The 25681-nt window shown below is 49.1% G+C and overlaps 11 protein-coding genes across 11 annotated transcripts; 6 read left to right on the forward strand and 5 right to left on the reverse strand.

The window, feature by feature from the left end:
• Positions 1–8: 8 nt before the first annotated feature.
• On the reverse strand, positions 9–1271 carry ASPGLDRAFT_135231 (3' exoribonuclease family protein; the record flags this gene model as incomplete). Its single annotated transcript, XM_022541358.1, has 1 exon — positions 9–1271. The coding sequence occupies one exon, from the start codon at positions 1269–1271 to the stop codon at positions 9–11; it is 1263 nt and encodes a 420-aa protein (XP_022396876.1).
• A 1322-nt stretch (positions 1272–2593) lies between these two features.
• On the forward strand, positions 2594–3873 carry ASPGLDRAFT_51755 (BRcat and Rcat domain-containing protein). Its single transcript, XM_022547598.1, has one exon. It carries the CDS (start codon positions 2750–2752, stop codon positions 3800–3802), a length of 1053 nt encoding a protein of 350 aa, XP_022396877.1. The 5' UTR covers positions 2594–2749; the 3' UTR covers positions 3803–3873.
• A 398-nt stretch (positions 3874–4271) lies between these two features.
• ASPGLDRAFT_51757 (GNAT family N-acetyltransferase) lies at positions 4272–5865 on the reverse strand. Its single transcript, XM_022547599.1, has one exon. It carries the CDS (start codon positions 5655–5657, stop codon positions 4518–4520), a length of 1140 nt encoding a protein of 379 aa, XP_022396878.1. The 5' UTR covers positions 5658–5865; the 3' UTR covers positions 4272–4517.
• A 766-nt stretch (positions 5866–6631) lies between these two features.
• Positions 6632–7642, forward strand: ASPGLDRAFT_39186 (uncharacterized protein; the record flags this gene model as incomplete). The annotated part of the gene is made up of 2 exons (XM_022545037.1): positions 6632–6694; positions 6746–7642. The coding sequence occupies 2 exons, from the start codon at positions 6632–6634 to the stop codon at positions 7640–7642; spliced, it is 960 nt and encodes a 319-aa protein (XP_022396879.1).
• A 499-nt stretch (positions 7643–8141) lies between these two features.
• ASPGLDRAFT_51761 (C2HC5-type zinc finger protein) lies at positions 8142–10021 on the forward strand. Its single transcript, XM_022547600.1, has one exon. It carries the CDS (start codon positions 8219–8221, stop codon positions 9830–9832), a length of 1614 nt encoding a protein of 537 aa, XP_022396880.1. The 5' UTR covers positions 8142–8218; the 3' UTR covers positions 9833–10021.
• Positions 10022–10538: 517 nt separating this feature from the next.
• On the forward strand, positions 10539–12213 carry ASPGLDRAFT_69558 (cytochrome P450; the record flags this gene model as incomplete). The annotated part of the gene is made up of 3 exons (XM_022549385.1): positions 10539–10616; positions 10663–11274; positions 11326–12213. The coding sequence occupies 3 exons, from the start codon at positions 10539–10541 to the stop codon at positions 12211–12213; spliced, it is 1578 nt and encodes a 525-aa protein (XP_022396881.1).
• A 3447-nt stretch (positions 12214–15660) lies between these two features.
• Positions 15661–16414, forward strand: ASPGLDRAFT_135293 (uncharacterized protein; the record flags this gene model as incomplete). Its single annotated transcript, XM_022541365.1, has 3 exons — positions 15661–15759; positions 15811–16206; positions 16262–16414. The coding sequence occupies 3 exons, from the start codon at positions 15661–15663 to the stop codon at positions 16412–16414; spliced, it is 648 nt and encodes a 215-aa protein (XP_022396882.1).
• Positions 16415–16641: 227 nt separating this feature from the next.
• Positions 16642–18426, reverse strand: ASPGLDRAFT_135400 (MDR family MFS transporter; the record flags this gene model as incomplete). The annotated part of the gene is made up of 3 exons (XM_022541376.1): positions 16642–17289; positions 17342–18148; positions 18199–18426. The coding sequence occupies 3 exons, from the start codon at positions 18424–18426 to the stop codon at positions 16642–16644; spliced, it is 1683 nt and encodes a 560-aa protein (XP_022396883.1).
• Positions 18427–19854: 1428 nt separating this feature from the next.
• Positions 19855–21984, reverse strand: glkA (glucokinase glkA). Its single transcript, XM_022542395.1, has 2 exons — positions 21533–21984; positions 19855–21472 (listed from the first exon to the last, which is right to left on the reverse strand). The coding sequence occupies exons 1-2, from the start codon at positions 21710–21712 to the stop codon at positions 20174–20176; spliced, it is 1479 nt and encodes a 492-aa protein (XP_022396884.1). The 5' UTR covers positions 21713–21984; the 3' UTR covers positions 19855–20173.
• Positions 21985–22280: 296 nt separating this feature from the next.
• ASPGLDRAFT_51766 (Mic19 family protein) lies at positions 22281–23602 on the forward strand. The gene is made up of 3 exons (XM_022547601.1): positions 22281–22451; positions 22662–22719; positions 22794–23602. Exons 1-3 carry the CDS (start codon positions 22402–22404, stop codon positions 23298–23300), a joined length of 615 nt encoding a protein of 204 aa, XP_022396885.1. The 5' UTR covers positions 22281–22401; the 3' UTR covers positions 23301–23602.
• Positions 23603–23649: 47 nt separating this feature from the next.
• Positions 23650–25594, reverse strand: ASPGLDRAFT_135390 (uncharacterized protein; the record flags this gene model as incomplete). Its single annotated transcript, XM_022541375.1, has 3 exons — positions 23650–23880; positions 24909–25143; positions 25212–25594. 3 exons carry the CDS (start codon positions 25592–25594, stop codon positions 23650–23652), a joined length of 849 nt encoding a protein of 282 aa, XP_022396886.1.
• Between the last annotated feature and the right edge of the window lie 87 nt (positions 25595–25681).

Below are 25681 nucleotides of genomic sequence, written 5' to 3' on the forward strand. Positions count from 1 at the left end.
TAAACCACTCAACATTGCTCAAGAATCCGCTTCACCTCATCCCATCTCTGCGCAGAGACATCAACCACCTGTTTCAACTCCTTAGCCCCAACAGCCCAGCCCCCATTTTTCTCCATCCTCACAATAAGCACCTTCCCATCCCGCTTCTTATCAACAACAACACTAACCCGCTCCTGGCTCAACCCCTCCTCATACCCATCCGGGTCCGCCAGAATCCACCTCCGCTGAAGCCCCTTCCGCTTAGCCTCATCGATCTTTTCCTCCTCCTCAGCATCCGGAATAACAACCGCTCTCCACCCAGCTGCAGCATCGGCCTCAAACACCGCAAACGAGCTCGCGACTGGCATACCACGCAGAGAAAGCTTCTTAGCCTCCGACACAGCCTCAGAGCACAGCACCATCTCATTATCCTCGTCCCACCAAGCCCGGGGTAGCTTCGTATCACGCAACGCGGCCACAACCGCTGCCCAAGCAGCGTCGAACGGATTACCGGCGAGAGAAATGATCATGATATCGATGTAGAGGACCCAGAAGGCTTTGATCTCGCGGTTCTTCGTCTGTTGATCGTCGTGAGCCGCGTCAACGTCCATCTGCTCGCTCTCGTTGTGGCGCTCTAAATCCTCCGCCCCCAAATCAGGCGGCTGGTACCAGATTCGCAGGTCATCTTCCCGGACCAAGCGTGAGCTGTGCAGCAGAGATAGGATCTGATGCGACAATCCCTGTGCCAGAGCGGATGGAGGTGCGCCGGGGAGGAAACCCGGTGCGCAACCGGTACTCAGCGAGAGATTGGGCACGAGCAGGTTGAAGTCTTGAATGTAAGACTCATCCTCCTGGTCATCTTCAGAGCCATCCTCCTCGTTGTTCCGTGTTCCATCATCCGCGGTCTCCTGGCTAGGCTTCTGGTTCGTATCGGCCAACTTGCGTCGCTTGTTATTACTCTCCGGAGCCGCCGGCCTCGACACACTCCACGAAGCGATATCATCCGTGTGCAAAATCTCCGCCCTCACGCCGCAAACCGCCGCCGTATCGCCAACCCGCACAACCGCGCTACCATTCGTATGCGTCAGAGAACCCGCATTGGCCGAAGTCACCCGGAACTGTAACGGCGAACGTCCATTGGCCCGGATCGAGGGCTGGTTGCTAGACGCGGGGGGAGAGAGGTGGGCGAGAAGGTAAGCATGGGGCTGGAGTCGGGCGAATTGCGATGGGGGCAGAGAGAGCGATGGTGGGGTCGGTTGTTGGGGGGCTGTGGTGGCCGCTGTTTGAGCCATTTTGACTAGAAGAAATTGACTAGAAACGAGACGTTCTGCGAGTTTAAATGAGCTTTTTATGAAATGGCGATGAGAGGAATATCATTTTACGGAAAAGATGCTCGTTGAAGCGGCAGAATATTTTCCTATCAAAGGCGGTGTGGGTCTTGGATGTTGAAGCTTTCTACGGAGTATTACTGAACGGCACGTCTCGGACCCTGTTAGTTTGATTCAGCCCCGATCATTACTCGATTCCGTGCTTCCGTCTCGATATCCCCGGTGCCATACTCCCGAAGTCCCTGTACTTGATATATACGGAGTTCGCCGTAGTGCCGGAGCACGAAATGATTGCTTGTGAAGATCCTAATGTGCTGTTGGCTCGATTTGTTGAATTCTCCGTGAGTCTATCACAGTATCTAACATCTCATTTTCCTTATACGGAGTACGGAGTACTGCAGTATACAAAATCATGGAGTATCCATATTCCCCATAGGTATCCGTGTAGAGCAACCCGGATGTCCGGACATAGACATACAAAGAGCCCCAGGAATAGAGGGTCAAAAAAAGAAAGAAAGAAAGATAAAAGGACAAATGTCGAAGAAGGTAAAGTTAAATAAAGTCAGACAGGCAATTCAGACTGGTATCATATCAAAAGCAACCAGGTGACTAAATGGTTGTGTTGGCCGCCTCGCGAAGGATCATCGCTTCGCCTCGCCCTAAGAAAAGGGTCCGCCGATGGCTGTGATGCCGGGATTTCCACTATGATCGTAGTGCAAAGCATGCATCAAAAATTTCCAGAAATCGATAATTATCGAGGGGTATATGCGTGCGGGGTTCAGCTTATTAGAATTCGCGATCATGCAAAACGACCATAATCATCGCGCACCAAGCCTGCCGTATGGGATAGACGATAAGCACAACCCCTCATTGTCAGAGATGCGCCTCGATTCGGACAACAGTGTTAATGTTGCTGGTGGGGAACGACCACATGTCATAATAACCGGTAGTTGCCAATTTTGTCCCCTTTGACATTGGGTCGAATCCTGTACATCTATAACCCCACGGACGAATGTCTTCTTTTAGCAACTGCGGATTTCACAGCCAGCCTGTCGTATAGCCGGTACGAGTGTCATATGTTGCAGGTCTGCAAATCCCGTCCTTAGGAGACTCACCTCCCTTTGTGTCGGGTCTGGCCGAGTTTCATCGACTCTGATGCATTTTTGTCGCTCTCCCTGTCGCTCTTATTGTTCCTCTCACCTTGGTGCTTCTTTTCTCAGAGAAAATTCTTATATTGCCCATCATTCGTGAGATTTTCGTGAAGGTGTTACAAGTCTCTGCATTCCTATTGGCGAAGCGGCAGTCTCTTTCGGCAAGTCCAATAACTGGGATAATTGTTTCTTCCCTTCCCTTTCTGTTCTTTATCCATACTCCGGTAGGAAACACAGACGTATCCCAGCCTCGAGCGCAACTAAATTTTCACAGAGTTTCTCGAAGAAAATATGAGTGACTCGGTCTCGATCAGCAGCTGGGAGCCCGAAACCCCGTCCTCAGGGCCATCATATTCGCAACGCCATCAAGCGATTAGCCCTCTGTCAAGCACTAGGGGCAGACGCTCTATTGATGGAAATACTTTATCAATGTTCAGATGTAACATGCCATGGGAGGAATCTAGCGAAGACGAAAACCTTTGGAGCGATGCCGCCACGGCCGGAACGGTTCTATCCTTGCTTCACAGGGAGCCTTTAAGCCCCCAACGAAATACCCGTAGACCCCTTTTCGACAGTACGGCCTCCGAAAGACAGCGCTCGAGATGTGTCCTTTGTTTCCAGGTCATGGATCGCCTCTCCTATCCCAACCCGCCATTGGCAGCAAACTGTAATCACAGTTCCATACCAGAGGTACGAATGTGCAGAGTATGCTTACAGCGATGTCTTGATATCCAATTCACGTCAAACGGGTCAGAACCACTGTCATGTCCTCTGTGCCGCGCTCGGCTCTCCCACGATGAGATTCGACAATGGGCCAATCCACAAACATTTCAAGCATACGACAACATGAAAACAAGAGAGGCGTTAGAAGACGACGGTGAATTCATAACATGTGTCCGACCAGGCTGCGGGAATGGCCAGTTGCATGGGGGTGGCCGTGAAAATCCGATTGTCGTGTGCAGGTCGTGTGGTACACGGATGTGTTTTGTCCATCGAGGTGCCCCATGGCATGAGGGATTCTCCTGCGAAGAGTACGACCGGCTCTTCGTATACACAGGTGATCAACAGACGCCTGAGAATGATGCTTCACAAAATGGATATAGATGGCTGCGTAGACTAGGCGGATGGAGGGCATACAGAGCAGACGCTAGGCAACACGCGACAGGGTCTAATATAAACCAATTTGGACCAATAAACTGGACGACAGAAGACTTGCGCAGTCAGCGGACGATTTGGCAGATTGCAAAGCCCTGTCCTCGGTGCAACGCCATTACTGAAAGAGAAGGGGGATGCAAATATATGCGATGTATGTGCGGAATCCTTTCGTCTGAATCAATTTGCTAACTTGCTGACCAACAGGTGCTCTTTGCTGGCAAGAATGGTGTTGGGACTGTGGTGGATTTTGGCAGGCGGGGCATCTCGAAATAAACTGCTTACTGTATCGCACTTGATGAAGGGGTTGGGTCGAGAAGAATCATAGCGTGCGGTTCTCCGATAATTGTCGACAGCAGTAGTACGGAAAAAAAAAAAAAAAAAAAAAAAGGGGCGCATTCTTGGAACTGATTGGGAGTCTGTAATATAGTTAACATTAATCCTGATACCTTGACCTACCTCAGACGGCTGATTTCAACAAAAATTGTTTGTTCTCTGGCTTTGGGATGATGTTTTGGAGTACTATGTAGGGTGCTGTCTGTTGTAGCATGTCAAAGGGAGAAAGAGAACCGACATCAATTAATTTCTTAGATCAGGTGACCAACGCTAGAATCTAGTATTAGCCCCCCGAGCCAATGACGTCTTATGGATAATTCCACTGGCTTGGAAAAGAATCTCTTATTGGACGGGAATATCTCCGCCGTCATAGATATCCTCATGCCTGAACAACCTGATCAATTAAGAATATTCTGTCATCGTCCCTCTCCATTGTTCCCATGCATTAAAAATGTATCTGGCTGCGTATCAAATATTTATAGCAAAGGAAGGGCGAAAGGGTATCCTAATGAGCAAAACCGTAGACCTATACCAACGCCAAAACAAGGAAAAATGAAAGAATAGGATATCATCACAGTGGCTCCTCCTCAGCCTTTCTCTTCCTACTACCTCCATCATCAACATCAAAAATTCTGGAATCCGTAAAAGGTTGGACTCCATGATCTTGTTTCTCGTCTTCGTCCTCCGCCTCGACCTTTTCCCAATCCTCGTCGTCACCATCATAGGGACTTTCTTCTTCACTCTGCTCCTCGCCTCCATTACTCAACCCGGAAATCCCTTCGTCATCCTCCTCGTCGTCTTTCCATTGTAAGGCAAGCTTGACGATTCTGGCACCTGTCGGTTTGAGTCGGCGGTAGTAATTCTCTATCACGCCATCCTCTACTTGAAATCCCCGGGCCATATACCATTTTAACCCCTCGTCATTTGCCTCGTGTACATGAGCCGTGACGGAGCGGATATTGTAGTGTTTGACCAATTTCGACACCTGGTAACCCACATCATCACCCTCTCCCGTTCTTGAAGCCAGACTATGCTCAGGTGGCATAGCAAATAGCAATGCGTTGAGTAAAAATGCCGCGACACCATTCCCCCGGTATGGCGAAAGCAAATGTAGGGTCTGGATGTACAGATTCGTTGGCTCTTGCATCGAGTTCCCATGCGATTGGTTGGCACGTAGAAGCTCTGCCGTTGTTTGAGGTAACCGCTCCAGTCGACATCTTATACCGCCAATAACTTTATCAGCCCCGATATTCCTTGCGGTACTAGCAGCCGGACTGGCCTTCGGTGAAGGTGTCGATGTGGGGGCTTCGGCGACGGGATGGTCATGGTAGATAGCGACGCGGGACAGCGAGCTAATGACGGGATCCGTGACAGTCGCGGTATAGAAGGAATTCGGGTAGCGGATTGGCAGAAGCAGGCCGGTGATTCGGGTCAGTGAAGGGATATGTGCCGTGCTGACCGTCTCAATTGTAATGTGGGGGTGGGGAGTTGGGTAGCCCGACGGGGTTGGATGTGGATACGGGGTGGATTCGACGGCTGTATCCCCACTGCTTCCTGGTGGCTTGGACGTTGGAACTGTCGACGGAGGAGGCACTGGTGGTGGAGGGTGAATCGGTGGTCGGTATCTGCCATTATAAGGGCTTTGGACAGGAGGGACGGTGGATGTCTTGTTCTTCGGCTGATGTGCCTTGGAAAAGAGTTGATACGCCATCCTGGAACGCAGCAAGCAACTGGATAGGGTACTTGGACAACCAAGGACAGGGAATATCGCCGTTTCCTGAAACGAAACGCGACGGCGTGAAGAGAAACCGTCAAGCGCGGAGATGCGATAAGATAAGATGGCCGGTCGGCGGAGGAGCCTTTAATGCGAAGACCAGACGCCGCCGTTGGGATCCGACCAACGCTGTAACAACCAGTCCGGTTGACGACAGAAAACGTCCCAGAAGGAACACTTCCGATCTATATATGCGATTTTGGACTTGCTGAATAGCGCGATCACGGGGTCTGTTCTTTGTGGTCATCCTGTGAGTCGCCTGATTACTACCATTCCGCTCAGGTCACTGACGCTCTCCCTTTCCAGCCACAGATCATTCACTCGAAAGAGCCACGCACCTGTCTTCCTGCGAATGCCCTAGTTGTCTATTGAAACAAATGGGTCTTGCCAGCTCCGATTGTGTCCCTGTTGTTTAAAACGCGATAGTCACATCGTTCCCCGTTCGGATATCGTCCCTCCTTTTCCTCCGGTGTCGCCTCTTTCCTATGTTGCTTCCTTTACTACGCACTGTCTATTACGGACGTTCGCGCATATCCCTACGGTCATAAATTGGTCGCGATATCTGTGGAGAGGTTATATGGAATCGCATTGCTGAGTTACTGGTTAACTCGGTTGCGCAAGGCTTTCGGAAGATCTGCGATAGGTATTCGTGGTTGCTGTTTCAGGAAGGGTCTCTGGGGTAAGTTCTTAGTGAAAATCGACGTCGCGAGTTCAGTGCGCTTTACACTCCGGTATGGCTGTTTGCGCTCTAGTCCGGGCTGTCTCCGTTTTTTCTTTGCCCTTCTACTTCTACTCCTCAGTGCTTACGGGTCCAATGCCCCCAAGGATAGAATACGCTCCGCTTTTGCTGCGTATCCATTCCATTTGCCATACTGAAACTAACGGTTTCTATCTAAGATTTCTATTCCAAAATGGCCGAGTCAAATGGGACGGAAATGGGCAAGACCTATCCATCGGGAACAATCGCGAAGGTGGTATGTATTCAAGATCTCGCACATCTCCTAGATACATACTAATTGCGCTAGTCATATGATATTCTCAACGACACGTTCTACAATATCATCCATGATGTTGTGGCAAAAGTCCACCGCGATGAGAAGGTCGCCCGCATGCGCTCTGCAGTAGTGATTGCCAGACAAAAAGCCGAGGAGGAAGCTGCAAAGAATCGTGAAGAAGCCGGTGTAAAAGCCTCTGGTTCAGTGAAGCCCTCTGGTCCTGACGCTGAGGAACAGTCCCTCAAGGAGGTTCGGGTGGAGACCGATGCGGCTGTCTTTGATAATGGAAAAACATATCTCAAGGGGAATCCCATGCAAACCACCAAGGAAATCATTTGCCCCGAATGCCGATTGCCTCGTCTGTTATATCCGGTAACCGGTGTTGGCGCTCGTGCTGTGTCTGATCCCGATAGAGAGTACTGCTCTCAGCAGCCGCTGATCCGAAAACCGGGACATGACGTGCACGGAAACCTCTTCGCTACGGACAAAGTGAACTCAAAGAAGAAGAATAAGCACAACACACCAACCTCGAGTCCGCCAGCTGATGGCCACGCGGCGCTTGAAGCACCCGGCTTTCCGACAACTAAATGTCTCAATTGTCCTCGTTACTTTGTCGTGAGTCGTGTACAACAACATATGGATCGCTGCATGGGATACTCGGGTCGGAACGCTACTCGCAATAGAGGTTCGGGGGATACTGGCAGTGGCAGCACGCCTACTCCCACATCAGCGGCTCCCAAGCGACCCCTGGCGGACGATGATGCAACACCTTCTACTACACTGACTAAGAAAAAGAAACTGAACGCTCCTAAGAAGCTTTCCAAACCTCCTGCGGCTAGCAGTAAATTGAAGAACGGTCTCACACCCGACGACCTAGCCGAGAATGGAGACGCGGACATCAAGAGTGAAGCCAATGGGGACGACTAATCCTTTACCCTCTTTCATTTTTCTTTCTTTCACACATTCCTTTTCTTTTTTTGACTTTCATCTCACAGCAGCACGCGGGTGTCTGCAACAGAGCTTTGGACATAGGTTTCCTTCATCTTTTAACGATATTGACGTAAATACTCGGCATTACAGGCGTCAACACGGACTTGCTCTGACACCTTTTTGAAGTTATGCCATGTCGAACATTATTGGGGCATTCTAGGCGTCATTTCTTTTGTGACTTTATGGGTTCTGTGGCTTTTTCTGTTATACCTTTCTCTTTTGCATAGAATTACGCCTGTATAATAGTTGGCAGTGATGCTCGCATGATTTAGATTCAGTTTTCTTCATTTACATTAATGAGATTCAGTCAAAATCATCCCAATGAAACTCGTCCATAAGATGTCATACAAAATTGTGTTGTCCTGAGGCCAACATGCGGCCCGCAAAATTGCCAAAGCTGGAATGCGACTTCCATCGCCTCAGACCAAAACTTGACATCCACAAGCAAACGAGTTCACCAATTGATTATGACCTGATTATTCATTCTATAATACTACTATTCTATCTCCAATCATGAGTTCCGCAAACCTCGTCTCATGGGGCACCCCGCGCCTCGCCCAACTCCTCCCGCTGGACGAAGAAAGCCTCGGAGAGATCATCACGTACTCCGCTACCCTCTCGAAAGAAGAATGCGCAGAACACCTCAAGAACCTCTTGGGCGATTCCCCCGGAGCTTTCGAATTCATCGCATCCTTCAACTCGCGCCGAGAAGCTCAACAACCTTCAGAACCACGAAGCGGGGAATCCACGCCGGCGGCAGGTAGCAGGAACAACTACGATAAAGGTGGCGCAACGAAGAAAGGTGGTAAAAAAGGACGGGCACCGCTACACAGCACCGGTCCTCCGCGCAGGCCAGAGAATTATGGAAATGTGACTGGGGGGTATAGGAAGGCTGACCAGGAGGATGATTACATGTCCATGGCACGTTCACGAAATAACAACACAGGTGGTGATGCGGCGTCGTCATTGTCCGCTGAGCCAGCAGCTTTCTTACGTCCGTCACCTCGTGAATCCGCTGCTTCGTCGCGTAACCCGTCCCCCGCTCCCAAGAACAAAGTCCCGCCCTCTGCCTCCGGACCGGTGATCTCAGAGCTCCTTCCAAACGTCAAATCCAAGTCCGCCAAGCCCTCTTCCTCTCGACAAGGTGGCTCTGCTGCCGCGGGATCTTTTAAGAATTCATTGACTACAAACGATATTTCCGATTTAACGGCTGCCATTGCTGCTTTGGAGGTCTCCACAAACCCGTCGTTGAGTACAGAGCGAAGGAAATGCACTTGCTATGCCTCGATCCATCCATTGTTTGATCCGGCACCAAACTGCCTCAACTGCGGGAAGATAATATGTTCATTGGAAGGTTTGCAGCCATGCTCGTTTTGTGGTACACCACTACTGTCGAACGATGAAGTACAAAGCATAATCAATGAACTACGAGCAGAACGGGGACAGGAGAAGATGCGGGTACACAATGAAGGTGTCCAGCGGGAAGGCGGATCAGGACCTACACCTGGACCTGGTGGCTCTTCTAGTCAGCTGGACGCAGCCAAGGCGCATCGAGACCGACTCTTGAACTTCCAAGCACAGAATGCCCGTCGAACGCGCGTCGTAGATGAGGCAGCTGATTTCGAGACACCCAATTTGGCGTCAACGATCTGGATGAGCCCTGCTCAGCGAGCACTAGCTTTGAAGAAGCAGCAACGGGTTCTGCGTGAGATGGAAGAGAAAGCACGACCAAAATGGGAGAAGAAGAAAACCATCATGAGTCTGGATATCAAGGGCGGTCGGGTGAGGAAGGTTTACCATGAGGCACCAGCCGAGTCTGGGCCCTCAAAAGAGGAACAAGAGGAAGAAGCGAAAGCGGAAGAGTTTCTGGCTGCTTCCGATGGTCAGCAACGAACTGGAGGGGAGGCGTTCAGTCGTAATCCTCTTCTTGCAGCTGGTGGGTTGCTACGGCCTGTTTGGAAGGGCAGCTCTGGAGATAAACCCGAAGCGCGTAAAGAGAGAAAGCCACAGACATGGCGACGTGTGCAGGATGACAAGGATGACAATGAACAATGGATTCTTGATGGAGGCTTGCATGGGCATACAACTGAGATGTCACCGGTACATTGTCAATACTCATATGGATGAGTCGCTTTCATGTTTGCTCATCGGCCGGATAATGCTACTATGATCATGAGCATTATTTATCATCCCTCAGAGAGCTGTGAGTAGATGGCCGGGGAGGACCGGTGTAGATTGCTGCATAACTTAGGAATTGCTAGCACTATCTTCGATCTCGGATGCTATGAGACATGAGATATGACCAAATGATTTAAAACCGAAGGTATCCGTTATGAACCTGGAGTATTGCCGAACCTTACCGTCGAGTCCACTGTAATATGCTCTACTACATTCTCTAGCTGAGACATTCCATGTATAAATTCTACCCCACCGCGCAAGCTACACAAAACACGAGCACGGCAGTTGGCTCTCTGACCAACTCTGCATATATTACTGGATCAACTCAATAACCAATCCTCCATTCAGGTTAATGATAAATGATATAACCATAATTCTAACCGCCCCATTGAAAGAGCAGGTTGGGGTAATTCCGCGTCTAACCGAGGCAGCCCTTGAGTATGGGGTGAATGCTGAATACGATGGTATATAGACGGTCATCTCACTTGGATTTCTCTTTTCTCAGAAGACACTTTTGACTCTCTTATTTACCACTATTGAATCTATCTTGTTTCCTAGTTACGTCCTCTGACAAGAGTTGCTAGTTTACAAAGAGCCGGACTCGGTTTGCCTCGGTTTCCTTTTTCGGACTTTTAGTTGCATACAGATCGTTATCATGCTGATCCAGTCAACACTGGAGAACTTATCCCTTTCAACGGGTATATGGGGACTTGGTTTTCTGTTAAGCGGACTGGTAGGTTCCATCGCATCTTCATTGCAATAACAACTGACCATGGCAGACCATCATATACGTCCTCTACAACCGATTCCTCAGTCCCCTCCGCCACATTCCCGGCCCACCCCTCGCCTCAATCACACCCTGGGTCCAGCTTTACCACGGCTACAAAGGAGACAGACACCTCTGGCTGCACAACCTACACAAGCAGTACGGTCCACATGTCCGCGTCGCGCCGAATTTCGTTTCCATAAACTCCGTCCAAGGACTACACGAAATCTACGGACACGGAAAGCGGTTGAAGAAGGCGGGTTTTTATAATGCTTTTCCGGCTATCAAGGGTGTGTATAATACACATAATGCTATTGACAAAGTCGTGCATGGACGGAAGAGACGTGTGTTGAGCCAGGCGTTTTCGGACCATGCGCTTAAGGGCATGGAGGATGTGATGCTGTTGCATGTGCGGCAGTTGTGTGCTGTTTTGTCTGGGGAGTTCCAGGATGGCAAAAGTGATGAAGGGAAGGGCGTTATTTGTAACATGGGAGATTTGTTCTCGTATCTTACGTATGATGTCATGGGCGAGTTATGTTTTGGGAAGAGTTTCGACATGTTGATCTCCAAGACACGGCGGCAGATGGTTGAATTGGTGGACAAGGCTGCTCATCGACATTATGTGGTAAGCTTTACACATTATTCGCGCTAGTCATATCCCATCTAACAATGACAGTGCGGATTATGGATGCCCCTTGACCGCTGGCATCTGGACCAAATCTTCATTCGCAAGCTCACCCAAGACCGCTGGAACTTCATCATGAAGTCCCGTGTCGAAGCCAACGAGCGCGCAAAAGAACGCGCCAAGCTTGGCCGCGAGTCCAAGAAAGACTTCTTCTACTACCTCCTCAACGCCAAAGACCCCGAAACCGGCAAGGGTCTCACAACCCCAGAACTCTGGGGCGAAGCTAACGTCCTCATGATCGCTGGTAGTGATACAACCGCGACCACCCTGGCAGGCACGATCTTCTATCTTGTCCGTAACCCCCATGCCATGGCGCGACTTAAGCAGGAAGTACGCGAGAGCTTCGACTCGGTTGAGGAGATTATCAGTAGTCCTCGACTAAACGAGCTGGTCTATCTTAAGGCATGTATGGACGAAGCCATGCGTCTAACCCCAGCAGCACCTGGTGCTCTCCCCCGCGAGGCGATGGACGGCGGTGTCGTCGTGGATGGCATTTTCCTCCCCGAGGGCACAAATTGTGGAACGCCCATCTACTCCATCCATCGACAAGCGCGGTACTACCGTGAACCCGAGTCGTATATACCCGAGCGTTGGATCGAAGGAGCAGCATGCCAGACAGGTACAGCGTCATGGCAAACCAGTAGAGAAGAAGTTGAGCTAGCCCGACGCGCTCTGTGCCCATTTAGTATTGGACCTCGGGGGTGTATTGCGAAGGGCATGGCGTTCATGGAGATGCGATTGACTATTGCGCGGATGGTATTCTTGTTTGATATGGAATTGGTGGATCGATTTGGTGAAGATGAGGGAGGGCATTTGGCCTTGGTTGATCATTTTACGAGTTCGAAGGAGGGGCCTAATGTGAGGGTTTGGAGACGGTAGTCGTAGTATGCGTATCTACACATGATTTTATGAACATAATCATACTCTGAGTTGTGTCAGGACTGCATCATGGAGATGCCTTAAGATGCCTATTTTACAATTTTTCAAGAACCCCCATCATCAATCAACAAGCAAAATGGCAAACTACCCAAACGAACAAGACCCCGAATAGGGTGATTGCAATCACTCTGCTGAGGAGGACTTAGAAACTCCCTGCTCAAACACTTCCAGCCCTCCTCTCTCATACCGTACGGCAGTGTCATCGCTGTCGTTGCCGTTACCTCAAACTTCCCCGCCGACATTACAACCAGCAGAGTCGGAGTCAGAGTCAGGGTCGTCAGTGTCGTCAGTGTCGGAGTCAGGGTCAGAGACAGAGCCAGAGCTCGGTGAGAGCCAGTCCGACCAGTCCTGGTCTTGTTGCGGCGTTCCATGTTGCAGTCTTCCTCTTAAGAAACACAGACGCAAGCCTGACAGAGTCTGGTGGATTATGGTTATAATGCATGCGGTAGGGCTAGTTATTATTTTAATCCTCTTGGTGTTGTATGTTACTTCTTAAGACGTGCATTGCGGATTATAAAATGCTGGGATTTATACGATATCTAGTTACCGTAGGGCTGCTGGGTTGATGCCTGAAGCTCCACTGGCCGTTAATGTTAAGATATTGCTTTCATTTTTCCACGAGCAAATAGTAGCCTATCTGGCCTATTTGGTCTAGGAGAGATAGGTGCCTAACAGGCGGTCGAGATGCCTTTTCACTACGTCCCTTGAATCCACTCATCTCATCTTCAACAACTCACAAGACACACAAGCAAAATGATCTACTCAAGCAACCAGAACAAACAAGACCCCAAATGGGGCGACTCCAACTACCCCGATCCTGCTAAGGACACAGACGCTCCACCCCCATACACACCAAACCGTAGTCCTCTCTCATACCACTCAGCGTGGTCCCTCGCCTCAACACCGACAATAACACGATAATCAACAGAGTCAGACAAACTCGGAGCGAGGGAGCCAGTCTGACCAGCCCTCTTCCTCGCTTCCAGAATGCGAATGCGACGAGGAAGATGTATTCGAATGTCTTGATGTCATAAGCAATATACTGCTGGCTGTTATGTAGATAGCTGTGCCCATTTTGGAATCCCAGGAAGAGTATTAGCAGTTATACGGTCACATACGCCAGCGACGGTGCAGCCGCAGTCAAAGCCAGAAATGTGCAGGTGCTGTTGCTTCTTCATGTATTGATCCAAATGAATGATCTACAAGGTCCAATACTACATCCATGTCCATGCGCTATACTTTTACTGCAAAGCTATTTTAGCCGGAAACCAAATAGTAGTAGCCTTGATATTGACAAATTTAAAATTCCGTCAGAACTGTATCATGGTGATGCCTAGCAGGCTGTAGCAATATATTTTTTCTTTGAACTGACTATGAACATCCCTCTACCTTCTCATCAAAAGTAAGAAAAATGGCGAACAAACAAGACCCTAAATGGGGCGATTCTAACCACCCTGCTAAGGACTCAGACCCTCCGCTCCCATACACATCAAGCCCTGGTCCACTCTCATACCATTCAGCGTTGTCCAAATCAACACTAACAACACGAGCATCAACAGGTTCAAATCTAGACTCAGAGCCAGACCCAGAGCGTGGGGGGCTCGTGTTGCCTCTGCTCGCTGAAGCTAGTGTGTACTCGAATGTCTCGACGTCACACACAACATACTGATGCTTGGTTTGGGTATGGGCATAATTGTTTTGGAAGCACAGGAACAATATTAGGGGCTATATGGCTAAATAAATTTTGTCAGCAGTGCAGTCGCTAACCGCTTACTGACACTGTTACTTCATGTCCTGTTCAGGCACGGCATGCTCCTCCGGAGGTGGGACGGTTCTATGACTTTTGATAACCCTGGTTTTGATAATGTTCTTCATACACACGCTTAATTTTAATGATTAGCTGAAGTCCACTCTCATAATTATATAGATATGTTGGGCTATAATACAGTGTCAGAGATAGTAGCCTATTCGAGTCCCGTTTGAATCCCACCTATATTGATGCCTATCTGTACAGAGTAGACACCCAATCGATTCCATCTCTGCGCAACGACCAGTCGGGTGATCGAAATTACTATTTCGAGATAATGTACCAGAACGGGCAATACCCCAAATGGGGTGATCAAAACTATCCCTTCGAATCCGAGGAACTTGAGGATTCAGGCATTCTATACAGATCACGCCCTCCTCCCATAGTCTCAATCTCATACCCATTGCTTCCACTCTCGTCGACAGTGTCAGACTCAAGTCTGAAGCCTAAGAAAGCCAGCCTAGCCAACTCTGGGTCCGTCTCAGGACAAGATGCTGGAGCATCCCAAGTGCCGGTCAACTTGGGACAATATGCCTTGTATTGGCGCTTGTTATCATCTCAGTTACTTTGAATTGAGTGCATTCTTGGTGCGCTTGCCAGTCGGGTTGCCGCATATAAAGGCTGGCCCTAATACTTTATGTCTCGATCCACCTCAATTCTGGATTTCTTTTTCTCTTCCAGCTGCGACAAGCGAGTTCAGTAATTACTGTGACACTGCTTTTGAAAAAGTGCTCAGCGATGTTGGTATTTCTTGTTACTAGCTAGGCAGTTAACTAATTGATGGGGTGCTTACGCACTTATTACCTTCACACCTTATTTCTATACTCGTATAGATGTACCGTATCATGGAGATGCCTAGTAGGCTGTAGCAAAACCTATTCCACAAGTCCATACTGACCATGAACATCTCATCTATCTTCTCATCACAAGCAAGCAAAATGGCAAACGGACGAGGCCCCGAATGGGGTGATAATAATTATCCTCTCAGATACCCAAACTCAAGTAAGTATCCATGAACAGAATGCAAAAAAGAAACCTGCTAAAAAACAGGACTAACCAACCCAGATCCCCCTTCATATACATCAAGCCCCCCTCCTTCATACTGCTCAGCGACAGACTCACGGCCCAGTTATAGGCGATCCCCTCCTAGAATAAGACGAACATGCTCGCGCTCATGTATAACATGGAAACTTGGTGTACTCTTTGTAGCGGGATTTGTTGCCATGATAATCACTTTGGCGATATTATATCCTGAATTTCGAAAATGGATCACAAGTGATGATTATTATTGAAACTTGCTCAGTTCGAGTCCTTCGCTCTACAGAATTGTCGCAATTTTGAATAGTTGCTCTATTTATTTCCAGTCTAATAAAATGCTGAATGGTTGATGGTTCTATGCGCAGCAAGTAACCCGAATAGGAAATAAGCGTGTAAAACTAAGGACACGGTCGCCCAGCCGCGTCTTGGCATTAGCACCTGACAGTCATCAAAGGGGAGAATATACAAAAAGGGAGACTGGAAGACTATATACAATCATTCAGAGTCTTCTAAGAGGATCATGTAATGATCCCTGAATCAAAATGCCTCCATCTCCATTAACAGCGACCCTGCTCCAATCCACCGTCCTCAACGCCTTATCCAACCTCCTGGCGCAACTGATAGACCAGCACAGACAAGACGTATGCCCTACCCAGAAAGTATAGAAAACCTACAGAATTAACAACGCATAGAAACCATTTGCTCTTAATATCCCCGTTTTCTTAGCATTCGTCATTTACGGGGCTATTGTCGTGCCTCCCAATTTCTACTGGCAGCGGTACATCGAAGTCCGCTTTCCAGGCTTTCCAAATCTAAGAAATGCATTTAAAAGCGATGCAGAGAAAGACAAGCCAGTGCTAGATCTTGAAGATTCACTCCCACGCAAGGAGAAACCACCCCGACAACAGACATTCTCGTCAGGTTCATCGTCAGCATCTCCATCGGGTTCGGGATGGCGCAATTTCGCCATGAAATTCACCCTCGATCAGACGGTGGCTGGTGTGGTGAATATCGTCTTGTTTGTGGTTTTGATTAATATGCTCAAAGGGCAGCTTGGGATTGGGGGTCTTTGGAAACTAGTTTGCGATGTTTGTCTTCCTTCCTTTTCTAGCGCGTTGATGAGATCTGATCTAACAATGACAGGACTTGCCCCCTATTATGGTCGCCCGGCTTAAGTTCCGGCCTCTTGTCTCAGGATTGATGTATACTGTCATTCCGGTAGACCGGCGAGTGGTGTTTGCGAGTGCGTGTGGTGTTATCTGGGGTATTTATTTGAGTCTGTATGCGGCTGTTTAGTGGTTTGTTTACTTGGTCTTCTTGTTCGTTTCGAGAGTTTTCATTCATTGGATATAGAGATTCCCCATATTCGGTTTAATTTGATCTAAATTGATACCCCAATAGGTCTATCAGCCTTTCTGTTATTGAATACTAGCTTGCTTTACCAGCGCCTAAACAAGCGTAAGAATATATACGCCAAAACATTTCCTACATACGGCAATCATAAGGCAAAAAAGATCATTCAATCACATAGCCCCCATATCAATCTTCCTCCCCCGCACAGATATCCACTGAATAACCAACGCCCCAATAATTGACAAAGACCCCATCGCAACACCAGGGTAAAAAGCCTCCGTGATAGCATCACTATATGCCTGCAGAACTTCCGGTAACCATTCCGGCGACACAACCTGACGAACCAACGTAGCACCCACATCCATCACCTTCGCGATCTCCAAAGGCGGCATGCTCTTCACCATATTATCGAGCAATCGATTCGAAAACACATTCTGTCCAACAGCGATGAAAATCGCCCCGCCCAGCGTCTGCGCGAACATATTGACGGCCGTCGCAACGGGGATGTCACCCGCCGCGAGTGAAGTTTGGACGACGATCATGGGCTGTTGGATACCCAAACCGAGACCGATGCCGAAGAGGGCTTGGTAGCCGATCCATGCACTGTGGTTGGAGTCTGGTTGTAGGAGGGTGAGCAGGCCGGCGCCAATGGTCATGATGATTGAGCAGGCGATCATGAACGGTGTGTAGTAGCCGATCCAGGTGACGAGGGCGCCAGCGAGGACAGAGCAGATGACAACGCCAAGGAGCATGGGAAGGTTCATGATTCCGGATTTGGTTGCGGAGGCGCCTTTGATTGCTTGGAACCATAGGGGAAGCTGTCGGCCCGGTTAGCATTGAGAATCTTGGTGGACGGTCTGAGGTACTCACATAGTACACGTAGATGAAGAAGCAGCCACCAATGCAAAACGCATACCATGCTGATCCCCACATGTTACGGTTCTTGATCAACCGGGGCGGAATAGTAGCCTTCTCCTGCCTCCACCATTGCACAACACAGAAGAGCAAGATTAACACTCCACAGCACACGAAAAGTGCAATAACCCGTCTGTCACTCCACTCATACTTGATACCGCCCCATTGTAATGCCAACAAGCCGCAGACCACACCCGGCAGAAAGAACATCGTGCCGGGGATATCCAACTCCGAGATCTGATGCTTGAACCCGGTCCTGTTCTTAATGGCTTTTGGCGATTGGAAGAAGGCCAAGATAAACACAGCTGTGACGAACCCAATTGGCATATTGATGTAGAAGCACCACCTCCACGAAACATGATCCGTCAAGGCACCACCCATCAACGGTCCCGCAACACTGGCAACACCAAACATAGCCCCGACCATGCCCGTGTACAGAGGTCGTCTATGGAGCGGCACCGTTTGCGTGACGATGAGGATCGAACCGGAGAATAGCCCTGCACCACCCAGACCAGCAATCGCGCGTCCCATGATCAGTCCGATGGAAGTCGGGGTCACGCCGCAGATGAACGATCCCAGCTCGAATATGAACAGAGCGACAAGGTAGACCCATTTAATCGAGTAGAACGTATATAGTTTGCCGAAGACAAGAGTCAGGGCGCAAGTCGGTAGTAGGTACGCGCTACCGTACCAGCCAACATCGTCCAGCGAGTTGAATTGACTGGTAATTTTAGGAATCGCTGTTGCCATGATTGTGTTATCCTACAGTCATTAGCCCCCTATATCCTCCAGGAAAAGGAAGGTGAGCCAACCAAAGCCATGCAAAACACACACAGGCATATCCCAGTCGTGATGAGCGCCAACTTCCATAATGACGGATACTCATGTTCATCCTCTGTATCCTCTCTTCGCAAAACAGGCTCGAGCTCCTCATAGTAGTATTTTAATGGGCTCCCAGGTCGCGGGGAATCAACGAGCGTGCTTATTCCGGATGGCGTCTTTCTCAACCAGGGCTTATCGAGAGTCTCGGTCGAATCCATCTCAATCGTTTCCATCGACTGGCCTAAATGCTTCAAGCATTTGCGGTCGTTTGTTTGTCGCATCGCAAAAACTCGATATAATACTCGCAGTACAAACCAGTTTTCGAACACGGGGCCGCCAGGAAAAGGGACGCTTGGTTAAAGAAAGAAAAATCAAAATGAACGAATGCAGGAAGTACCGTTCGCCAGGAGCCAGTACCTTGCAGGACGGTTTCGTGCTGACACGGAATTGATTGCGAACACCCGGCGGAAGGAGTCCAGATCTAACAACAACAATGCCCTTGCTCTTGCCATGACCGTTCGTGGCTGTGAATGAAAGGATAACAGGCGAAGAAAGGGGGAGGCGGATCGGGACATTTGCATCATAATCGTCAGAGGTCTACATATGGTATCTACTGTCATACAGGCACGGCGATGGATCGTGACGCGATAAAGTTATCCACGAGCATGCATTATGTGTTGATTATGTGGTATGGAAAAGGAGCTACCAACCTCAGCGCGATATTAGGGTACCTGCATACCCTTGCCATACGTGTATGCACACATCGAAATATGCAGGGTGCACCTTGCATGCCGACGGCATGCTCCGTTTCAGGCGAACGTGTATGATTATTCGATGCGCGTATGTTTCTCCTATTATCATACCCCACAGGGACTCTTTCTTTACTATCTGTACAGAGTACAAGACAGCAGTTATATCCACGTCTCTTAGGGTTTTTCCGTCATTGTGAGACCAGTCTGTAGCGGCAAACATCACATGTCTGAGATACAGTATTTAAACTTCCAATACTATGCAACTTCGATTCATCGTCTTGGAAATTCTGAAACTCTATGCAAGCCATGCATACAGCAGCAGTTTCAGGCTCAATTGCGCCAGCACCCATTGAATACCAATGCACTGCTGTCAGTGTAAAGACGCGTGCAGCTTATCGATTGCGATAGCTGTGTGAAGATGGTGACATGCTGTTGATTAATGTCTTGTTAGCATTGATCTATTCTCAGATAATGCGATGTTTAGCCATCGTATATGATCTGAATGCACTTCCATCACCCCTAGACAAGTTGGTTCGACGCTGCATTCACGGGAAACAGTTCCGAGTAATGTGAGCAAGCTATCTCGGTGGAGTGAGGCACTACGTTGCGCTGCATTTGCACATGAAGATCGATCGGTATAACATAAAGGCGCTGAGCACACTGGGAGACACGATCTTAAGAGTAGCTTCTAGATTTGCAGGTCAGCATATGCCTGCTAAGCCGGAGGACAAGGGCGAGTGGGACTAAAAGGTGCTTTGGATGGTTCGAAATGGCTGATGAAGGGTGAAGTCTCGGGGCAGAAGTTGGTGTATAGTGGGTGGCACTTTTTGAACATCAAGATAACTCGTTTATAGTTTGAATCGTAGAAAACTAAGCCATGAAAGCTACCATGTAAAGGTGGATCTTGTTAGATCAATAGTTTCATCATTGGTCTAATTCGATGTTTATATGCTCAAGTATCATAGCAAAACAATAGACTCCATAGTAAAAACAATCCATCGCGCCTATAGGATATCCCGAATAATGCTATGCCAACATGGAATAAATGTACAACTCCGGGGATGATACTGATATACCTCGTCCCGCACCTACTCGGCGGGGGTGATGGCCGTCAAACATGACGAGCATTATGTTTTGAAGGACAACGAGAGTATTAGACTTCAAAGAAGGCCGTGGCAATGCTGTAAGGTAGCGGCTGGTGGCGGCGAAGCATTCATTGATATTTCATCGCTTCGACTTCACGACCGGCAACCAAAGCAATCAATGCAGCACCAACTCCGCTGCCATCCTTGGAGATGCCAATCCGAATCTTCTTCTCACCCTCAGGACCCACGTCATGGACTTGCTTCAATGCCTCACGAATGTGTCCCTCGAAGTTGGGGTAGAACTCGATGAGACTTCCGTCAACACCGACGTCGATCATCTCGTCGGTCTGCAGTCTCCCGGTGGAGACGGCAATGGCAGCAAGAGGCACGGCACCCAGGCGGGCAGCGCGCGTAGCAATAGCGCGTCCAATGACCTGGACAGCCTTGCACTCTGTGATGCTGGCCTTTTCGATCTTCAAGTGGTCTTTCAACGCCTTCTTGGCGTGCTCCCGGTTTGCACTCTTGTCTGTCTCTACCAAGCTCAAAAGACTGGTATCGATGCCCCATTGCTTGAAGAGGGGTGAATCGTCAGGAGTAATGACGTTAGAGGTCTCGTTAGGTTTGAACAAGTTGACCGATGGGTTGTGGTGCATTTCCACCAGGACCCGACGCAGGACCTCGCCCAAGAACATGCCCGAGACACGCTTTTCAAACATCTGAATCCCTGGGTTGTTGCTGTCTGCGTCTACCTGCTGGTCGTAGATGGTGCTGGGCAACACGCTCAAGTGATTGTCGAAACTTCCCCATTCAGTGTTGATAAGCATCTCGCCCGTCGACTTGTCGTATTTGCCATATTCGCCATTCTCCAGCTTAGTGACCCGGTCAAGCTTCTCCAAATAAGCCCCGTTGGTTCCTGTGCCGAAAATGGCTCCGATCAACGTCCGTGTTTTCCCAGGCGAAGTGTAGGACCGGGCCATGAGAGTTCCGACGGTGTCATTGACAAGCGCAGCGACACGGACCGGTAGTTCTAGTTCATCAATTGCCGACTGCAACAGCGCGCAGACATCCTGGCCCACAGCATCGGGAATGTTGTAGCCTTTTGTCCATCGGATGAGAGTGCCCTTGTTGATGCCCGACTGGCGCACGGGGAAACTAAACGTGAAACCAAGATCGAACATTTCTTGTGTAGCAGTGCCATCGCGACGACGCTGGAGGTGTGTTTCGAAGTGCTCATTGTGGTGAATGCGTAGGAAGGCTTCGATCTGCCGGGCCAAGAACACGAAGAGCTCCTTTGAGTTTTCTGCCGACATCAACTCGCCAGGAACCATGATCTTGGACTGCGTGACGGAGAATGTAGTATCGCCATGGAGGTCAATTGAGCACACACGGAAATTGGTGCCACCGAGGTCGACAGCTAGATAGAGGCCCTATAGAAGATCTCCAGGTCAGCAGGGTCGAGACTTTGCATAAAAGAAGAGAAAACGTACCTTTTCAGTACCATTTGGCACGGATGTCACAAAGGTAGGGATCTGGCTCAGGGTCGTGTTTTCTTGAGTCAGCCCTTCACCCATCTGGCGGATGTATTCAGCGACCCCTCGATGGACCTGCTCGGCGGGGTAGTCGAACAGGTGCGCAATGCGGTTGGCCTCGTCCAGGATGAAAGACATGATTGCGGTATACCAGACGGAATGGAATGAGGGACTTGAATCGCACGAAGAGTGAGAAAGAGAGAGAAAAGAGGGGAAAAGGGACAGCAGGTCTTGTCGGAGCGATGAATTCCAGGTTATATCATGGGAGAGGGGTCGATGAGGTCAGTCGCAGAAGAGAACAGAAACCGCCGGCTTCCCGATATCGTCTGGTTTTCTCCGGTTCCTGCCGCGTTGATATGAATTGGTTTAATTGTCATCCATCCGGCAATTTACACAATATTAAGTGCGCTTTAATCGTGCGGGAAATTCATCCATTTCGCTCACTTGCATGTAGACGTTTGCGGTTGATGATATCATTTTATGGTGAACTCTCCAATGAGAACACCACGAATACCAATATCAATTGAGATCTCAGTAGAGCCCATGCGGTAAAATGTACATAGAATTGAATAATAATTCTCCTGACAATTCCTCACTTGCTTTGTTTAGTTACTCTTGTACTCTACTTAATGCCTTAGGCAAGAATCACGTGACCGACCGCCGAATTCCATCGCCGGCAGAACTCGGACGTCGACAGTGATTGAAATCCAGCCCTTCGACAAACCACGACCCCTCTCCCTCTACGCAGTCTAGCCGGATCATATCTGGGCTCCTCGTCGACTTTCTCACGGTTCCGAGCGATATTCAACCCCAATACCAGAGACACAATGGGCGCCGGCAACTCCAAGCCTGAGGGCTCGAAGCATGTTTTCTCGAGGTAGGAATTGCCCCAATAGTGGATTTGTTGCTCTTTTCTGCTTGGTGTAGCAGCTATATTGTTCTTGGGGAGGCAATTCCGAAGCTAGTATCTTGCGCAATTCGACACTGAGCCGGAGTTACTGGGACTGGCTATTCGCATCTTTTCCGGAAGATACAAGCCCTGGATTACAATCAACGAAACAACAAGCTAACGCCATTCAAATAACAGCAACTCCCCCGTTCAATTCTCCTCGAACCTCGTCGAGGCCCTCCAGACCAGCTCCGAGGTATGCCCACACCAAGCCCCTCCAAAACCAACAAAGACTCTTGAGCTCAAGTTAACCAATGAACGCTCCTACAGACCGACTCCTCCCGCGCAAAGACCCTCGAACTCCAGATCCAAGAGCGCGTAGCCAAGGAACTCGAACGCCTCCGCCAACGCGAACAGAAGACCCTCGCCGACATCGAACAGCGCCTGGCCGAAGTCAAAGACACCGCCGCTACCGCTACCGCTACCTCCACACCAAACATCAGCCACACCCCCGGCTCTCTGAACCTCGACGCTCCCCGAATTCCCTTCGCTGGCCGGGAGTACACCCCCGTTGCTGCTGCGCCGGTGGACCGTCCGATCAACCGTGACGTAACGCGGACCGCAGTGCAGACTGAGATCGATCAGCTGCGGGAGAAGCTCGACGGGCGGAAGAAGCTTATTGATGTCGGCGAGAACGTTGAGCGGGCGAGAGCGGATGTCGCCGGCTGCTTGCGGTTGAACGACCGGCGGCCTCTGGACTGCTGGAAGGAGGTTGAGGGGTTTAAACGGGAGGTTGCTAAGCTCGAGGAGACTTTTGTGGATCGTGTCGTTGGTTAAACGAGATATATTTTCAATATATCTTTGGTCGGTTTCTCCCGGGTTTTACAAAATAAATCTGGTCCTCATCTTCTTACCCCTCCTACGTCTCTTTCCGCATAGCACTTGGCCTCTGAAATGTGTGCATGTATGTATAGTTTCCTATTTATTTTGTTGAATGATCAAAATTGAGCCTTTGTACATTTCTACATACATATCAGTATCTGATGAGCGACATGGTTCGCCATATTCTAATTGAAAACGCCATCTTTGCGTCAATCTATCTATTGTTAGGGCTCAATGACCCGTGACAGAAGCTTGGGAAGCTCATGAGTGCAACTTGTATATGTTCGAGGAATAGAGAAATCAATCATACAAGCCCACGGGCCGCTAGAATTTCCTCTAGCGCTGCCGGAGCAAATCCCCTCGTGTCCTTTTGACTAGGATATCCTACCCACCACCGTGATAGACGGATAATGAGATCCAAATCCCGGTGCTCAATGTCATGGTTCTTAGTACTACGTACGACGAGTTCCTTTCCATCGTAGAACGCCTCTATTACTCGGATGTGGTTCATAGGCACCACGGAGAATAAAAGAACCTAGAATTCAAGACACCCATCAGTCATCCAACGTCTTTTACAGGACATTCCAGGCACATACCGGGGCAATGACATGATTACAAAGCGGCATTGTCTTCAAACGTTTGTGTATAACATCGATAATAGCCAGAAGCTCGCCACGGAAAAATAAGTCTCCCGGACACGCAGCGCTAGTCATCAAGACTCATATGCGGAAAACCCGGCTCGCTCGTTTCCCAAGCTGCGTGCACCCGCCAAATGTATTGACTCTTGAAGTCAAAAAGCGGACCAAATGAGCCAAAGCTGTAAGGATGTGTCAGAGACAGAATCCGATAAACAGACAAGGGAGACAGACTCTTGGTACACCGAGCCAGGAGGAAGCATCTCATCCTCTGGTAGTTTGCAACGTTTGAGGTATTCTCTTATGTACCATACGAGGTCATTTGCACGCGATCCAGGATTGGGCTGCTCGAGTTCGGGGTACCAGTCGAGTAGGGCTTCGTAGTCTGTAACCAGTATGGGTGCTTCGTAGGGTGTGAAGTAAAGGGGTTTTGGCTCATCCTCCAGAGTGATCAACTGTAAGAGCATCGGAGAAGACGATAGACGTAATATTCGTAAACCATTAACTTATTATACATTAAAGAAACGATAGTTATATAACGTGCGTCATGGAGTTAGTCATTCAAGTAGATCTTGACTTGGATTTTGTCTTGGGCTTTGACTTGCGTCTTGACTTGAGAGCCTGAGAATTCTGCTCCTGAACCCAAGTCAAGACCTTGTCTGTCGGGACGTAGCCTCTTGTATCCAGTTTATCGTTCGGATACCCCAGCCACCAGCGCGATAGAAGAAGCAGCGTATCCAGATTCCGGCTTCCGATATCGTAATTCTTGCTGCTGCGCACCACGAGTTCTTCACCGTCTTGGAATGCTTCTAATACTCGGACATGGCTCATAGATACGACGGAGAACAAAAGGATCTGTAGAAAAAGCAAACAAATAGTAGTCATTCATCCATCATTTTTAGAGTTTTCTTCGAGATAAAGCACATACCGGAGAAACCTTGTGGTTACAAAGGTGCATTGTTCTCAGCCGCCTATGCATCACATCGTGGATAACTGCAACCTCTGCTTTTGATAGTTTGTCGTCCGGGCATACACCACTAGCAATCAGGACCTTCATGTGAGGATGACCTCGCTGGCGTGTATCCCACGCTGTTTCCACCTGCCAGGACTCTTCTGGCGAACCTGACACAGTTGAAAGCATACCGAATCCAAGTAATTCCAAACTCTCCGAAACTAAAGGTGTATGAGGACAATGCTCGACAAAGATTGGATCATGTAGGGGGAAACGAACCCTCGATAACGTGAACCTGAAGGGATGAGATCCCCCTTTGGTAAGTTGTAGGACAGAAAATATTCCCTCAAATACCACGTGAGAAAACTCGCACATGAATAGTGATCATCATCGGCTTCTAACTTTGGATACCAGTTGACCAGGCGTTGGTTATTCGTATTCTCGATTGTGGCTTCGTAAGGTGTGAGATAGAGAGGCTTCGATTCTTCTTCTAGAGGCATCCGCTCGTGTCGTATGTGACGTTCCTTCAGGTCCTCAGGTGTGGGAAGAGAATGGTCCAACTGCCTGCGGCAACGCGTCCGCTCAGCGATAGTAGCAGGATGGGATACTGCTTCTATCACATCTTTTTTATTATGGTAGAATATTAAATTTCCGGTTGCCATGATGGGAAAGTGTTTGGTGCATGAAATGAGGGTGTTGAGAAAGAAGACGAAAAAGAAGAAGAGGAAGAGGAAGAGCAAGGCGATGGT

This window comes from Aspergillus glaucus (genome assembly GCF_001890805.1).
Source record: "Aspergillus glaucus CBS 516.65 unplaced genomic scaffold ASPGLscaffold_25, whole genome shotgun sequence".
Taxonomy (NCBI): domain Eukaryota; kingdom Fungi; phylum Ascomycota; class Eurotiomycetes; order Eurotiales; family Aspergillaceae; genus Aspergillus; species Aspergillus glaucus.

Bases quoted from the DNA above. Each gene is read 5' to 3' on its own strand.
- glkA (XM_022542395.1), bottom strand. From the start codon at position 21,712: ATGTCTTTCATCCTGGACGAGGCCAACCGCATTGCGCACCTGTTCGAC. The intron at 21,473-21,532 runs GTACGTTTTCTC...GATCTTCTATAG, and splicing joins TGCCAAATGGTACTGAAAAG to GGCCTCTATCTAGCTGTCGA.
- ASPGLDRAFT_51761 (XM_022547600.1), top strand. From the start codon at position 8,219: ATGAGTTCCGCAAACCTCGTCTCATGGGGCACCCCGCGCCTCGCCCAA.
- ASPGLDRAFT_51757 (XM_022547599.1), bottom strand. From the start codon at position 5,657: ATGGCGTATCAACTCTTTTCCAAGGCACATCAGCCGAAGAACAAGACA.
- ASPGLDRAFT_51766 (XM_022547601.1), top strand. From the start codon at position 22,402: ATGGGCGCCGGCAACTCCAAGCCTGAGGGCTCGAAGCATGTTTTCTCG. The intron at 22,452-22,661 runs GTAGGAATTGCC...TTCAAATAACAG, and splicing joins TCGAAGCATGTTTTCTCGAG to CAACTCCCCCGTTCAATTCT. The intron at 22,720-22,793 runs GTATGCCCACAC...ACGCTCCTACAG, and splicing joins CCCTCCAGACCAGCTCCGAG to ACCGACTCCTCCCGCGCAAA.
- ASPGLDRAFT_51755 (XM_022547598.1), top strand. From the start codon at position 2,750: ATGAGTGACTCGGTCTCGATCAGCAGCTGGGAGCCCGAAACCCCGTCC.